The 16,981-nt window shown below is 47.4% G+C and overlaps 1 protein-coding gene across 8 annotated transcripts in view; it reads left to right on the top strand.

Moving 5' to 3' along the window:
- Window positions 1–16,981, top strand: part of KANSL3 (KAT8 regulatory NSL complex subunit 3) — a 596,819-nt gene that overhangs the window by 374,941 nt on the left and 204,897 nt on the right. For all 8 annotated transcript variants that reach the window (XM_085634440.1, XM_085634436.1, XM_085634437.1 and 5 more), the window contains one exon: window positions 9,687–9,856. In XM_085634440.1, the coding sequence (XP_085490566.1) occupies window positions 9,687–9,856 (170 nt within the window). The remainder of the gene's footprint in view (window positions 1–9,686; window positions 9,857–16,981) is intronic.

Raw genomic sequence — 16,981 nt, 5'->3', positions numbered from 1 at the left:
GTCGGTGAGGGTGAACGGGTGCCGGTCTTCCCTCTTCCCCATCTCTAGAGGGACGCGGCAGGGATGCCCCCTGTTGCCGCTATTATTTGCGCTCTATATGGAGCCCTTTGCTCAGCGCGTACGCTCCAATCCGGATATTGAGGGTATTAAGTTTGGTGCCGACGTTCATAAAATTAGTCTTTACGCGTACGACGTTATCCTCTCTCTCACTCATCCACGTTCCATCCTGCGGTATCTGACATGAGAGCTTCATGCTTTTGGCTTGGTGGCAGGATTCAAAGTCAACTTTTCCAAATCGCTGGTGTTTAATCTTTCTATCCCTGAAGATGAGATCGCTGATTTACAGCGGGATTTTGCCTTCCAGTGGGTGCACTCTGACATTTCCTACCTGGGTATCCGCTTGACCCCTTCCGTTGCCCAGACTGCCCACCTCAATCGCTCTCTGATTGGTCCCTCCTTGTCCTGTCCTGGTATGGGCGGCTGGCGGCGGTAAAGATGACTCTGCTGCCGAGGGTCCTTTATTTGTTCCAGATGCTTCCGGCGCAGCCGCCACCAGGTACCCTCCGCAAGTTGCAGGGCCTGCTTTATAAGTTCTTGTGGCATAATAGGAGGCAGAGACTCGCCTTGCCGATTGTTACGTTGCCGAAAGCCGCCGGAGGGTTGGGTTTTTCGCTCATACGGGCGTATTATCAGGCCTCTTGTCTCCGATTTATCACGGAGTGAAACCGACCTACGTCCAGCAAGCATTGGCTTTTCATGGATCAGACGGTCGCTGGTTGTAATATTTGGCGTGAGCTTTGGCTTCCGCGGAAGCATAGGGCGTGTGGACTCTTAAAGTGTGGGATCAGTTAGCGAACTCTAAGGGGTGGACCACGTTCCCCTCCCCTATGACCCCGATCGTGGACAACCCTGACTTTTCACCGGGATGTGCGTCCCCTGTTTTCCAGCGCTGGCGAGAGGAGGGGTGTAAAAGGGTGGGCTCCCTTTTGGAACCGGATGAAGTGATCCCTTTCGCCCAACTGCGCAAAGACTATTTTGACTTGCCGAGCACCGACATCTACCACTACACGCAGTTGGCACATTGGGTGACCCTCCCCTCCAACTTCGCTTTGATGTCCCGGCCCCTGACCGTTTTTGAGCGCTGGTTGGTCTATAAGAAAGACGATCGGAAGCTCATTTAGCAACTATATGCAATAATAATGGCGCAGCCTAGGCAGCGGCGGTCAAGGGCGCAGGTGCGTTGGGAGACTGAGTTGGGGCGTCCGTTAACGAGCAAGGAATGGGAGCATGTTTTCTACCGCACTCACCATACGGCGGCCGCCACGGCGGGGGCAGAATCTGCCTATAAGGCGGCGGCATACTGGTATTCTACTCCAGCGCGCATTCAGTCTTGGGACCCTACTAAATCTGGTCTCTGCTGGCAGGCGTGTGGACACCCTGGCACTCTCATACACTTGTTGTGGCGATGCCCAAAGCTGGTGCGGTATTGGGCGGCGGTCTTGGACGATCTTGATGAGGCGTTTCAGATCAGGCTGCCGCAGGAACCTGTGCACACACTGTTGGGCCTCCCTCATTCCAAGTCCTTTCCCCTGCGCACACTGAGGGGTAGGCAGCTTGCGTTGGCGTTGCTCGTGGCGCAGTAGGTTCTCTTGGCGCAGTGGGGCTCTCCGGCTGTGCCGGACTCGCGAGACTGGCTCCGGAGACTCTGGCATCTGCTTGCGATGGAACGTCTATCGCTTAGGCTGGATGGGAGGGGCACGGACTGCGTGAAGCTCTGGGGCCCTTTCTTGCGGCTTCTGTCGAAGGAGTTGCGAGCAGTTAAGTGCCCCAAATATTTGCAGATTCTTCAGCTTATCCCTTTGGAACCGGCGGGGGCCGCTGGGGAGGCTTGACCCTTCTTTGATTCAGACTGTTGTATCTCGGGTCCTCGGGGTAGAGGGTAGTGACTGATGTGGAGAGGGTGGGGAGGGTTGGGGGGTGTTTCTTTGTTTTGGTTTTGAACTTTACAGATAAATGTGATATATGAGCTATTGCCTGGTGGGCCTGGCCTGTGCTTCATCAGCTTCTTGCGGGGGCTGTAGACCCATGCGCTGTGTATGGTCTACCTTGATTTGCTCTGCCGGCCGCAGGATGTAGGCAGCTGAGCTGTGTATTTTGCAGATGTATCACTTAATAAAAATGATTGATTCTAAAAAAATGACTTCGACGAGAAGATGAGCCAATTCACCATCCCGCCGAAACCCGCGGTCAAAGTCGAAAGAGATGACGATGAAGCGGAACCCCCGAAAACTCCCGAACCAGCCGAGGAACTCGGGGACGAAGACTACTATTTTGAGGGAGAAGGCGACAAATACCTTCAATCCTACCGGTACTCTACACCCTCAGAGGCACAAGACATGTAATGGCAAGACCTCGACACAGAATCGCCGGAAGACGGGGTAGACACGTACCCTTCGAGGCCCTCGCCGCCAGATGACATAGGGGTCTACAACATGGTCGTGCAGAATGCTGCACAGACTTATGGGGTGAAAATGGAGGAAGAGAAGCCAAAATCAGGTTTCCTCCTGGAAACTCAACTGCCACAACAAACGAGGAGCCAATTCCTGCCCATGCTCACTAGTGTGCTGGATCAAGGAAGAGAGGCCTTTATGGAGCCTGCAACATGCAAAGCTGTGACCCCTAGGACTGAGAAGAAATACAAACATTCTTCACAGGACCCTACATACATCTAAGGTTCAGTGCCAGCCGACTCCATAATTGCAGCAACAGCTAGGAAGAGGGCCAATGTACCCACTAATGCCGAACCACCTCCAGACAAGGAGTAGGAGGATGGATCTCACAGGGAGAAAAGCGGAGAGAAATGCGACAATCCAATGGCGCATTGCTAACTCCAACGCCCTGATCAACAGGCACGCTTATCAACACTGGGACGCAGTAGGACAGCTCCTAAAACATCTACCGGACCAGTACCAGCAAAGAGCTACTCACCTGGTGGAAGAGGGGAAAAACATGGCGAACACATGCCTAAAATCAGCATTGGACGCGGCAGAAACATCAAGCAGGCTAATGATAGGAGTGACTGAGAGAAGACACGTATGGCTCAGAATTTCGGGATTCAAGCCAGAGGTGCAAAGCAACATCCTAAACACACCTTTCAATGTAGAGCTACTGTTCCGCATGCCAGTCGACGGCAAGTTGACACAGCTCAAGAAGGACAACGAAACAGCAAGGTCCATGGGGGCGTTGCAGTTCAGGGGAATGAGAAGAGGCACACCCACGAGAAGGCCAGGCGGTAGAGGAGGCAACGTGCCCTCCACATCGCACCAAACGTTCCAGCAAAGGCTACCAAGGGAACAACCAAGCCGAGCAGCAGCAGGGACAGCAACAGCAGGACTCTCAGTACCAGCCCCGGGGACAGTCCTTCCGAGGGCGCGGAAATGGACGAGTACAAATACGGAGAAGAGGCCAACAGCCCTCAACCAAGTGACTTCATCAAGGAAGATGCCCCCACCCTAGCAACACCTCGGTGTGGGCAGAAGGACTTAAAGGAAAACTACAGCCAAAGGTTCAACGACAAACAGTACCTTGAACACTCAACACCGGTAGGGGTAAGAATAAGAGACTTCCACCAGGAATGGAGAAAGGTCACATCGGACAAATGGATACTAAACGTCATACAATACGGATACTGTATTGAGTTAGAAAAACGGCCTCCGAACAGAAAACCAAGAAACAGGGCACACTCAGCAAAGGAACTCTCGCTCTTGCAGCTAGCAGCGCAAGAACTGCTCAGTAAGGAGGCAATAGAGGTGGTACCAAAGGAACAAAGGGTTTTGCTCAACTTACTTCCTGGTGCCAAAGGTGGACGAGACACTAAGACCTATCCTAGATCTAAGGTTCCTGAACAAATTCATAAGAACACAAAGGTTCAAGATGACTTCCCTACAAGAGGTAATACCACAAATACAACGAGGGAACTTCATGGCTACTATAGATTTAACCCCTTCTGTGCCCATGACGAGATAGTCTCGTCATGGAGCGCGGTTGCGCTGTGCCCATGACGAGACTATCTCGTCATGGACCCCGCCCGCTAATGAAAGGGCCGGCACAGGAGGGGGAAAGGGCGGGGCACTCAAGGGGTTAAAGGACGCATACTTACACATCTCCATCAACCACAAACACAAGTGCCTGCTAAGGTTTGTGATCAATCAAAGCCACTACCAGTTCACAGTACTGGCATTCGGGCTCAAATCAGCACCAAGGGTGTTTACAAAATGCCTAGCAGCTGTCGCAGCACACCTACGAAGGCAAGGGATACACGTATACCCTTATCCGACGACTGGCTTGTAAAGGCAAGTTCGTACAGCCAATGCAGACTACACATCCAGCACGTCATACTAACACTGACAAGACTGGGGTTCTCGATCCATTGGGAGAAATTGTCAACAGAACCAGAACAAATCGAGATATTCTTAGAGGCAGAGATCGACACCATGTAGGCCAAAGTGTTCCCCAGCAGGAAGAAAACGTTGGCGATACTGAAGGAAACACGTCATTACCGCTAGGGGCAAGTTCTGACAGTAAGGACGGCGAGCAAACTGATGGGAATGATGGCGTCATACATCGACCAAGTCCCGAATACCCGACTACACATGAGACCATTCCAGGAATGGATCCAGCAGCAATGGTCACAGGGAGTTGGGAAGATCTTGTGGTTGTCACGCACGCAGTGCATCAGGAAATAGCGTGGTGGAAAAAGGAAAACATATCACAGGGAAAGCCATTCACACAACCAACTCCAACAGTGACCATCACAATGGACGCCTCCCAGCTGGGGTGGGGCACACACATGAACAAGCTCAGGGCGAGGGGTCTATGGTTGCAGCAAGATGCGGTCAGAGACATCAACTACCTAGAGCTAAAAACTGTATTCCTAGCCTTAAAAGCCTTTCAGAAAGAGCTGTATGGGAACAGGGTGTTGGTCCAAACAGACAACCCAACCACCATGTTCTACATCAACAAACAAGGAGGAACACAATCAGTACCACTATCAGGGCTAGCACAGGAAATTTGGAGATGGGCTATCTCACTAAAAATAGACCTACTAGCAATACATCTCCCAGGGAAGGGCAATGTGTAAGCAGACCGGCTCAGCAGACCGACGTCGGCATCTCACGAATGGGAGCTCAACCAGCAGGAAATAGAGAAGCTTTTCCACAAATGGGGTACTCCACAAATAGACCTATTTGCAACACACCAGAATGCAAAATGGCAACACTTCACATCTAGACAACCGGACCATCGGTCCCAAGGGAATGCACTATGGATAAGTTGGTCAAATAACTTTGCATACGCTTTTCCCCCGATACCACTGATTCCCATGGTACTCAGCAAATGCAGAATCAGCAACATGACGCTAATACTGGTAGCACCTCAGTGGGCCAGGCAGTCCTGGTTCTCGCAGACAGTGGAAATGGCACAAGAACTAGCAGACAGGTTCCCAAGAAGACGGGACCTGTTAACAATGCAGAACGGAAGGGTGCTTCACCCAGAACCAGAGGGTCTCAGCCTAGCAGCATGGCTCCTGAAGACCTAGAATTTGCACACCTAAAACTACCACCAAGTACTATGGCAGTACTCAGGGAGGCAAGGAGGCCTACCACAAGAAAGTGCTACATAGCAAAATGGAAGAGGTAGTCCCTATGGTGCATCAAGGAGAAGCTACAATTGAAGGTCACAAGGGAATCAATAGTACTAAAGTACTTAACACACCTGCTACAAAGCGGATTAAGCTACACATCCCTGAGGGTGCACTTGACTGCGGTGGTGGCCTACACAAGAGGAGAAAAAGGGAAAAGTTCTTCACCTTTCAAGTGGGGAAGAGATTCTTGGAAGGGTCCAAGAGAATCGCCCCCCCAAAGAGGATGCCAGCACCAGCATGGAACCTCAACGTAGTGCTAACTCAATTGATGAAGGCACCCTTTGAATCTATTCACATGGCTACACTGCACATGCTCACACTAAAGACGGCCTTCTTAGTGGCGATCACATCACTACGAAGAGTAAGTGAGTTGCAAGCACTCACACTCCAAGAGCCCTACTTACAAATACACAAGGACAGGATTGTAATGAGGACGGACCCACATTTCATGCCAAAGGTGGTGTCTCGGTTCCATATTAACCAAACAATCCAAATACCGAGTTTTTTCCCCAAACCGACCACAAAAACAGAAAGGGCTCTACACACACGAGACGCCAGAAAGGCTGTAATGCACTATATAGAAAGGACAAAGAAGGGCAGGAAAACAAAACAGTTCTTTGTCTCCTTTGCAAGCAGTTTTCTGGGATGACCAGTCACCAAGAATACCATTGCACGATGGACTGCGCAAACAATTCAACTCTGCCACAAGCAGGTAAGACAACAGTTACAAAGAGCAGATCAGGGTCACTCAACAAGGAAAAAAGGAGCAACAATTGCGTTTCTAGTGAACACACCTATCCAAGACATTTGCCAAGCGGCAACATGGTCTTCAGTGCATACGTTCACTAAGCACTACTCTGTGGATATTCAAATGAAAAAAGAAGCGCAAGTGGGACAGAAGGTCTTACAACACATATGCAGTAGCCAGTGCTCATCATCCACCCAGCCACCACAATAAGGACAAACCGCTACAAAGTCTATGCACAGCATAGTGAATCCAGAAAGATTCACGCTGCAAAACGTATAGTTTCTTACCTGTCGGTGTAGTTTTGCAGCTTGAAGACTTTCTGAATTCATCCACCCTCCTCCGCCAGAAAGATGAGACCGGAGGTGAGGGGTTAATGATAAACAAGACTTTACAAAATAACAGAGAAGACAAGATTAACACAAGAAAAAAAGAATCTGAAGATGGCGACCAAAGGTGGGAGCTTCCGCAGGATGCGCGCCGACGTCACGAAGGACACCAAATGGTGGGACGTCGCCGCCCATCTGGGCCACGGAAAAAAAAAAAGAGAGAAAATACTATGAGTCCGGACCCAACCACAAGATGGCGGAATAATGCACAGCATAGTGAATCCAGAAAGTCTTCAAGCTGCAAAACTACACGGACAGGTAAAACTATACGTTCTCCGCCGACCACAAGGAGTCTTCATCCGGAAGTAGTTCGACACATCTTTCGGACGTGGGGAACTCCTCGGGTGGACCTGTTTGCCACTCTCGAGAACGCGCACGGCCCGTTGTTCTGCAGTTTCCGATGCAGGGGGCGTTGGGGGACGCATTTCAGTTGAGTTAGAGCTTGCTACTCTTTTACGCATTTCCTCCCATACCCTTGATTCCTTGGGTTCTGAGGAAAATTCGCCAAGACCGAGCCCAAGTCGTATTGATTGCCCCGAATTGGCCAAGAAGGGTGTGGTACACAGATCTACTTCACCTCTCATCGCACCCTCCGCTCTGTCTCCCTATCAGGGCAGACTTCCTCTCTCAGATGGAGGGGCAGGTTCTACACCCCCACCTCCAGAGCCTGCACCTTCATGCCTGGAGATTGAACGGGACAACCTGAAGTCTTTTTCTCTCCCGCCTGACGTGGTGGATGGTATTTTATCGGCCAGGCGACACTCTCCAAGTCTATCTACTCCTACAGGTGGTTGAAATTTGTTAGGTGGGGTGGAGAGAAATCTATTGATACTCTGAAAGTGCACCTTTCTGATGTTCTTTGTTTTTCACTTCATTTGGCTCAGCAAGGCTGTGCTGTGGCCACTGTTAAAGGATATTTGTCGGCTTTGTCGGCATTTCTTTGTTTGCCCAATCAGCCTTCTCTTTTTAAGTCTCCAATAGTTTTAAGGTTCATTAAGAGGCTTATTAATATGTTTCCTGCCCACTCCTTTTATTATGCCCCAGTGAGATTTAAATCTGATGTTAACTTTTTTAATGGGTTCCACATTTGAACCTATGCATAGTTGTCCTTTGAGACTTCTGACGTTCAAAACGGTCTTTCTAGTGGCTATCACCTCGGCTAGGAGGGTGAGTGAGCTTCAGGCTTTGAGCCTCCTTTTCTGACCATACATGCTGAAAGGATGATACTCAGGACCAGGGCTGCTTTTCTGCCTAAGGTGGTAACTCCCTTCCATCTAGGACAGTCCATTACCCTCCCTACTTTCTATCCTCCTCCTCACCCTTCCAAGGAGGAGGAGAGGCTTCATCGTTTGGATCCAAAGAGGCCGATTAGTTTCTATTTGGATAGAACAAAGGACTTCCGCCAAGATAATCAGCTCTTTGTTGGATATGCTGGTCGGATGAACGGCAAAGCGGTGCACAAGTGCACTTTATCCAGGTGGATCGTCTTGTGCATCAAGATCTGCTACGCTCTGGCTTGTAAGGAGCCTCCTGAAGGCATTAGGGCTCATTCCACCAGGGCCAAGTCATCTACTTCTGCCTTGTCCAGGGGTGTTCCTGTGCTGGACAATTGTAAGGCTGCAACTTGGGCTTCCCGCCACACTTTCGCAAAGCATTACTGCTTAGATTCCGAAGTGAGGAGGGACGGCCATTTTGCACGCTCTGTTTTACAGGGCTTTTTGGTATAGAAGGGTGGACACCCTCCTCCGGGAGTGAGACTGCTGTGGGATTCTATTCATAAGGTGAGGAATCCACAGGTAGATATATCCATCAGAAGAACAAGTTACTTACCTTCGGTAGCGCCTTTTCTGGTGGATACAGTATCTGCCTGTGGATTCCTCACTGACCCACCTGCCTCCCCGTTGTCCACCCTTTTATACCTTAAAAAGGGTATTAGTTAATATGTTGTTTCATATTGTCATTCTGCATTGCCTCTATTTTGCCTTTCTGTAGGCTTAAAGGAAATGTTTGCTTTATTTTGCTTTCCTTTGTCACTTTACACTGTGTGTATTTGTGTGAAAACTGTGTACTACGTATGCATTTTCCATATGGTTGGTGGTTTCGCCTCGGTGGCACGGAAAAAATGGGTGGAACTGATGTCATCACGCAGACGTGGTCTTCTTATGGCTCTAGTGACGTCACACGGAGCCGCGAGCGGAGCCATGGCATTGTGACGACCTCGTCGGCGTGGAGAGCTACGAAAAATTTCCGAAGAATGCTGGCGCAGGGGATATTCATAAGGTGAGGAATCCACAGGCAGATACTGTATCCACCAGAAAAAGCGTTACCGAAGGTAAGTAACTTGTTCTTTGGCTCTGGTGGTATAACCAGAAAAATGAGCAGCTATCCCAGCACAAGTAATCCTCTATGTATCTACACATTTTTAATGATTTAGCAGGAGAAAAGGTGTCAAGACTGTGAAAGCAAAGTAGAATGGATACATTTCAGAATACATAAACGCCTATTTTGGAAACAAAAATGTTAAAGCTTGTTAAAGGTTATCATTCAATTAGATTGGACATGCTGAAGAGCTAAACATATCAAGTTTACAGTGAGGCTGTAGAAAGCCCTTCTGTTAAACATCCAGCTTATTCTGCTAGCCTTGGGCTTTGCATTTTATGTCCTGTAATATCCTCACGCTCTCTTGTTTCTGTGCTGTCTCTTGATGGCTTATGTTAGGCGCCGTTCTCTGCTCCTCATGTCCTGAACTCCAATTTGGAGGCGCCTGATGTTTTTCCCCTCACTCTTGTGCGCCTCTTACTCCGCTCCATTATGTACTTGCCTGTATAGTTACATTTGTTTATTGTTTCAGGGTCAACAGCTACTTCAGCGGCTGCTTCTGCCAGCAGCCTCCTGCAGGGTCTAAGCTTCAGTCTTCAGGAGATCGTCAGCAAGCCTCAAATTCTGGCAAACAACTCTGCTACCTCTGTGTCTAACATTCGGCTGCATGGCACTGTGTCTACGACTGGGTCAAGCATACAGGTACACAGTACTGTATCTCGCAATAATGCTGAATACCATTTGTTAAATAATAATATTTACTACACTTATGGCACACCCTCTACCATTTGTTCACTGATAACTTTGAATAATTATTACATTACCCAGTGTTATTCCATTATGCAAGTATTGCAACTCATGAGATATGACTCTCAAGAACTTGCCTCCTAGTATCATGACCTTTATCTGTCCATTGCACACTCGTCACATCCATCTATCACGTTCTCCATGGCACAAGTAATACAGCTGAATGTTTCCCCACATACCATGTTTCCATTTGCACCCGCTGGGTCTTGGTCCCCTATGTGTTGTTGTCTAGTCTTCACTTATCCAGTGTGCCCATTTCCCCTAGCGATGCCTGGGTGTCTAGCTTCTCTGCATACCTTGTGCTGTTGTATGCCAACTTGTCCTGCCCCCCTGATCGCATTGTTGTTTCCCTTGCTCCTGTATCTCTCAATGGTCCCACTTCTCTTACAGGATAACTTCATATATTGCTCTGGTGACCTCAGTGTCTAGTTTCCACTTCTGTGTCTTGCTTTCCATTTGCCACAGCCGTTTCTAGCTGCTTTGCCTCTTCCCCTTGCCTACTCTCAAGGGCATACCTCTGTTCGTCAACAAGGATTGGGTTTGCTTGCCAGCACCCTTACAGCTTGGTTTCACAACACTTCCCTCTAATGCCCACCTTCCTCTTCCTCCACCCTCAGACTGGTACCTGCGCTCCTTCTACTTGCATCCCCGTGTGTGCAGTCCATAACTGTTTGGCTCGAGACATGTGTACTGTAGATACACAGGCTTTGCATACTCCTTCTATCTAGTGTTGGGTCCGGTTGTTTGCAAATTGTTTTTCTTCGAAGAAGTATTTTCCAGTCACAAGGTTAGGTGACGCCTCCTTTCGCTGATAGTGCGCATGGGCATCGACTCCATTGTTAGATTATATCCTTTTCGGCCATCAGAAATGTATTGCATCGCTCTGATTCGAAACTGTTAATCGGGATCTCTTCGCTGCGCAATTCACTCTACCCTCCTTGTTATTGTTTCGATCGCGTCTTCTACCATCCTCGTGTCGAAATTCTGAAAACTTTCTTTATCCAGTCAGCAAACTCTAACCGTGGCCTTCAGGCCTAGCCCGTTTCATCTTTCTGCTTTCACTCGAATATGCATCATTGAGTCTTCTGCTGATGGAACGGACTCTGTTTCAATTCTATCCTCTATGCCATTCCAAATACCTGTGCACCGACCTTCATAAGGTTTGTAACCCTTGTCTCTCCCGGAGCATAAAGAAGAAAGCTGCAACGCTTTTGAGTCGTTCTGATCCAAAAGGACTCTGCGTGACCGTCTGGCTCGATGAAGAGACATGCAGCGACAGGGTATCGAGGACACCCCTGATATCTTTGAAGAGGATATTGAGCAAGAAGAAATGGAAGCATCAGAATAGAGAGAAGCCTTGTCCGTCCAGGGCTCCGATTCCGAATTGGAGATCAAACTAGAGCCCTACAACGTTCCAGCTGGGCAGGGTCCAATGAGTATCACAGCCCCTTTGCCCACAAAACCCGCTTCCACGAAACTAAAGGTTTCTGGGCCACCACTGCCATCAGGCCATGGTAGGCACCGAGACTCTGATTCCAATGCCCGCCCTCTGGCTCTGCACTGAAACAGCAAGTGAAACTTTCGGGCTGGGGCCGAGTTGACACCCCTTAGGTTCTGAAACCTTCGGTTACAAAAGATAAAAAGGACAAATTCAGCTCTGCACTGAATTTCGGCACCAAAGCACAATGTTGCTCCTCTAAAGCCTCAGGAGCCAATTATGGAAACCATGAAACAAAAGCTGTATACAAAACAAAAGAAAATCTGTGTAAACCCTGACACTCGACATATTACAACTAAGACAGTAGTACTGTCTTCCAAAAGGAAAATAGACACTGGGTATAAAATCCCTCTTAAAAAGAAGGACATGGCTACTAGCCCTATTCGCCACATTCCTCAAACCCCTTCACCTGTACCCATTATACCAGTTTCAGACCCTCTACACATCACACCACTGGGATCTCCAGGTACAGATCTTGATATTGGGGATGACATTTATGATCAGCCACCACCAGATCCATGGGATGATTATAATATGGATCCACCTACTGACACAGATCCAGATCTATACCCTGCTAAACCTTCCCCTCCTGATTATAATACTTCATATCAGGAGTTAATTGCTAGGGCAGCCACGTACCACGGAGTGACTTTACATAAGGAATCACTAGAAGAAGATTTCCTCTTTGAAACTTTAGAAAAAACACATAGAACATCATTAATTTCCCATGTTAAAAGGTATGATGAGGCATACTGAAGAATTTGTTAAAGATCCAGTGAGGGCAGGTATTAACACCTAGGGTGGACAAAAAATATAAACCCCACCATCTGACCCAGTTGCCATTAAGGGTCAGCTGCCTTTGGATTCTTTAGTGGTCTATAATTCTCATAAAAGAGGAAACTCTCAACTTCAGGAGAGGCACTACCTCCAGATAAAGAATTAAAACTAATAGATGCCTCAGGCAAAAGAGTAGCTGCTCACACAGCAAACCATTGGCGTATAGCCAATACACAAGATCTGTTGGCTAGATTCGATAGAGCCCACTGGGACGAAATAGAAGATTTATTACAATATCTCCCAGAGGAGCACAAGAAAAGAGGGCAGCAACTGGTACAAGAAGGGAAACTTATTTCCAATTCTTCTATAAGGTGCGCGTTAAATGCAGCGGATACTGCAGCCAGAGGAGTCAACACCAGTATTCTCCTCAGAAGACACGCATGGCTAAGAATCTCTGGTTTCAAACCAGAAGTTCAACAAACTATCCTTAATGCCCCTTTTGACAAAGTACTCCTCTTTGGGCCTCAAGTTAACAAATCACTTAGAAAAAGGATACAGAAATGGCAAAATCCATGGGCGCGCTACAGTGTCCTTCTAACAGAAGATCCTTTTGCCGCTCATTTTATATAGGAGGCTCAAAAACTAATACTACAGTTGCGGCCCCATCTTCATATAAAACCCAGACACAATCCTCTCCCTCTAGACAATTCTATAGAGGCGGATACAGAGGAAACCATTTTAAAGGAAAAAATAGAGGCGCACAACACGTACCTCTCCATCCCCCAACAAGACTTGACTTCATATCTCTTCCCCCCGATTATCCATTCCCTGTTGGGGGGAAGACTGCAACAGTTTCTTCCCATTTGGCAATCAATAACCCTTCATACAAATGGGTATTGGACATTATCCAACTTGGTTATTGCCTGGAGCTCACAAGCAACCCTCTAATATTCCACCTCACACTCTTGTGACTGCACCAACATCAGCTCAAACAAAAGGTACAAGCTCTTCTAAACAAGCATTTGCAATGGAATAGGTCTCGCCTTACTGAAAGTTTCAGCTATTCGCGTTGCACATGATAATGTTTGTTAGATTTAATTTTGTTAAAAAAAATATTCCAGTAGTAGCGTAAGTAATAAAAGAAAATCCACGAAGAAAGAAAAGGGTTGTTACTAGGTGTCTTTGTGGAGTTGTAAAGGAACCTCTACTAGCCATATAAAGTACTTCACCCTTAATTAAGCTGGGATATTTTTTTTAACAAAAAAAGCAATCGGTCTTGCATTAGTTTGAGTTGGAGCTATTGGCTTTGTAAATGGCAATGTCTTTTACCTATGTGTTATGGAGTGTATGTATGTGGTGTGTAGTGGAATTATGTGGGTTGTATTGGATTAGTTAGTTATGTAATTATGAGGCGTGGAATTGTGTGGTGTGGTGTGGATAGGATTTGCGTAGTGTAATTATGTGGCATGGTGTACTGTGGAATTATTTGGATAGTAATTATGTGGTATTTAGTGTACTGGGATCATGTGGAGTGGGATTCTGTGTAATGGAGTGTAATTATGTGGAATGGTATTTGTTGTTGTGAAGTGGTATGTTGTTGAGTTTAATTATGTGGTACACTTGAATTTTGTGGCATGATGTGGAATTGTGTGATGTGGATTCGATTTATGTGGTGTGGACTGTATATATGTGGTGTGTTAGGTAATTGTGTCGTTGAGTTGTAGTGGGATGGTGTTGTGGAGTGGAATAATGTGGTTTGGTGTTGAATTATGTGGTGTGCATTGGAAATGTGTGGAGTTGAATTGTGTGGCAAGGAACTGTGTGGGTAGTGTTGCATTTTTGTAACGAAAAAGAACAAATAGTTAGGAGCTAAACTCCAGGTCTGTGTGTTTGGGTGTTAAAAAAAAGAAGGGAGAGTTAGAGGTATTGGTGTTGTAAATGTAAATATCCTACTTAGGTGGTATGGACTGGGGTTGATGTATGTGGTGTATAGTGGAATTATGTGGGTTGGATTGGAATTGTTAGTTGTGGCATTATTGTGTGGAGTGGAATTATGTGGCATGGTGTGCAGTTGTATTATGTGGATAGTATTTTGGTGCTTTTGCCTGGATTGGAATTGTGTGGAATTGCATTTTGTGTTGTGGATTGTTATGCAGGGGAGTAGAATTATGTGGTGTGCTTTTGAATTTTGAGGTATGATGTTGAATTCTGTGTTCTAAATTTAATATATGTGGTGTGTAGTGGAATTGTTCTGTGGAGTGGAATACAGTGGTTTGGTGATGAATTATGTAGTTTGGAATGGATTTGGGTGGCGTTGAATAGTGTGGCATGGAACAGTGTGGTGTACAGGGAAACTATGTTGAATGGAATTATGTGGCATGGTATGGAGTGTATTTATGTGGATTGTTGCTTCATAGTGGATTTATATGGAGTGTATTTTTGTGGTATTGAGTAGCATGCAATTAGGTGGAGTTGAATTATGTGGTGTTAAATGGTATTATGTGGATTGTAATTATGTTGTGTGGTGTGGAATTGTGTAGCTCTGAATTGTATGTTGTGGAGTTGTGTGGATTGTTTTGATTTTTGTGGCACTGAACGCTTGTTGTCTATCTACAGCAGTGCTGACTGAGTACACATAAAAAATCCTTCCCTTAAAAAAAGATGAAAACTTCACGCAAAAGCTTCAGACTAACACTGTTAACATTCATACAATTTCTAGAAAGAAAGCTACTGTTTATAGTTCCTGAATGAGCAGAATTATTTTTTATTCTAATAAAGGAGTACTCCTTTCGTAGAAACCTGTGGGTTATGGTTGTTTGCTTATAACAAATAACCCAGATGTATTGGTTACATCTAATATGCCCTGTTTACAGGTCTTGAGTTCCCTTGGATTTTGAATTATATTGTAGACACTTTAGAAAATAAAGAGATTAAAAAGAACATTTTTACAAATGTACCACACTATCTCATATTAAAGAAAAAAAGTCTTGGAAGATATCACAAATATTTTTTATGATAGGCTAGTAGTGTTGGGATTATCGCGTAAATGTTTGTTAAAAAAGAGAATGAAATGGATGATTTCGACAAAAATTCCACGCTGTATTATATTATAGTAACGGAAAAGCAGCACATGTTTCTCAAAAACAGACATAGCCTTTGATTGCTTATCTTTATCTTATCAGGGCAGTCTCCTTCCTGGAGCACGCATAAAAAAGCTTGCGAGTAACGTGAACACTTAGCAATAAACTCTACTTAAGAATAACAAAAGACTGGCTTTCACAGAGCAGTGACTTTTGCTTTTTCTAAAGCTTTGTGTTCTAGCAACTGAAGTGTGTGCTAAAGAAAAACACTCCCTTTGCATTAAAGCCAGAAAACTGCATTAAGTGTGTTGGACCTGTCAGCCCTTCTATTTTTTGATCGTGCCTCATTTTTTCCACCCTCATTTTGATGTTGGACTTAGGTCTCCGGGCGCCTTTTCATTGCCAACCAGTGTTAAGGTGCAGGTGCACCCTTCTCCCAAGATGGCTGCCACAGACCCCTGCTACTGCAGAGTGGTCTTTCATAGTAGCACCCTAGCTGCCAGGAGCTGGCTGGAACCCCACAATAATGTTGCGACACCAGCCCGCCTTTTTTTGTCCCATAGGTAGAATGGGGAAGCTCCTAGAATATGCTGGAACCTTCTAGAAGGGAGGTGTGGTTTTTACTTTTGCCGCCTTGGCTAGAGGTCACCTGACCTAGGGATACATAAGTGAGGGAGGGAACTTTTTCCAGTCAGTTGGCCAGTTGGGGTGAAGCAGAGCTGGAGAATCCATGCCGGAGTGTAGGCGGTAGGGCCTAGCCAGGGACTTATGCCTCTGAGAGTGACAGGGCTTAGGTGCTGCCTCTTAAGTGAGTGAGGGATCCTGTGAAACCCACTGATCTTGCCCAGCAGTAGGAGGACCCAGGGAACCTCTGCCCAGCCTGACTAGGAAGGACCTAGTCGCCAACTCATCCCCTACCCCCCAAAGAACCGAACCCCAAGGGCGCCAGTATCATCTGGGCCACAAAGACTGAATATTGAAACTGCAGAAGCAACATCCTGAAACTTCATGCCAAACCGAATATTGTAACTTCATGAAACGACTGATTGCCTGACTGCTGGGGATCGACCAGGTACTGGCGCTGTGTTTCCTGCGCTGCCAGACCTGACCTGTGACCCCCTGTGCGGATCTGCTGTCGAGCGCGGAGCTGGCCGAGCTCCCGCTTAACTTGTGACCCCCCCGGGTGCGAGGACCCGCAACGCGATCACCGCCGCGGCCCGTAGGCCTCAGGGAAGTGTCAGTGCCAAGTCGGGGCCTGCGGAGAAGCCTGGGGCCCCGCCGCTGCCGTCGCAGCGTCAGAAGGAAGAGCGAGTGTCCGGGAGTGTCCCGCGCCGTTGCGCGCATCGGAAGAAGGGCCCGGAGCGGAACCGAGCGACGAGACCAAGGTAACCCCCGGGGGCTGGGAGGTAGGCCTAAGACTCGCCCCCCCCCCCCCCCCCTGCTCCCCGGGAGTCGTGGGAAGGCCCGGTGCGCCCCCTGCCAAGTGGGAACGACGCCGCATGCAGAGACTGTGACTTTCCCCCCTCCGTGGGATTTCCCGCCGTAATTGTGAGTCTCCCCTCCGTGGGATTACCCTCTCCTGGGGACTGCCGTTCGCAGGACTCAACAGTGCTCAATGCGTTCTATGTTGCAGTAGCGCTGATCATTCCTTTTTATCCAGTATTG

This window comes from Triturus cristatus, chromosome 11, assembly GCF_964204655.1.
Source record: "Triturus cristatus chromosome 11, aTriCri1.1, whole genome shotgun sequence".
NCBI lineage: Eukaryota > Metazoa > Chordata > Amphibia > Caudata > Salamandridae > Triturus > Triturus cristatus.
The sequence above is the reverse complement of the archived record's forward strand: the minus strand, read 5'-3'. Positions and strand labels throughout refer to the sequence as shown.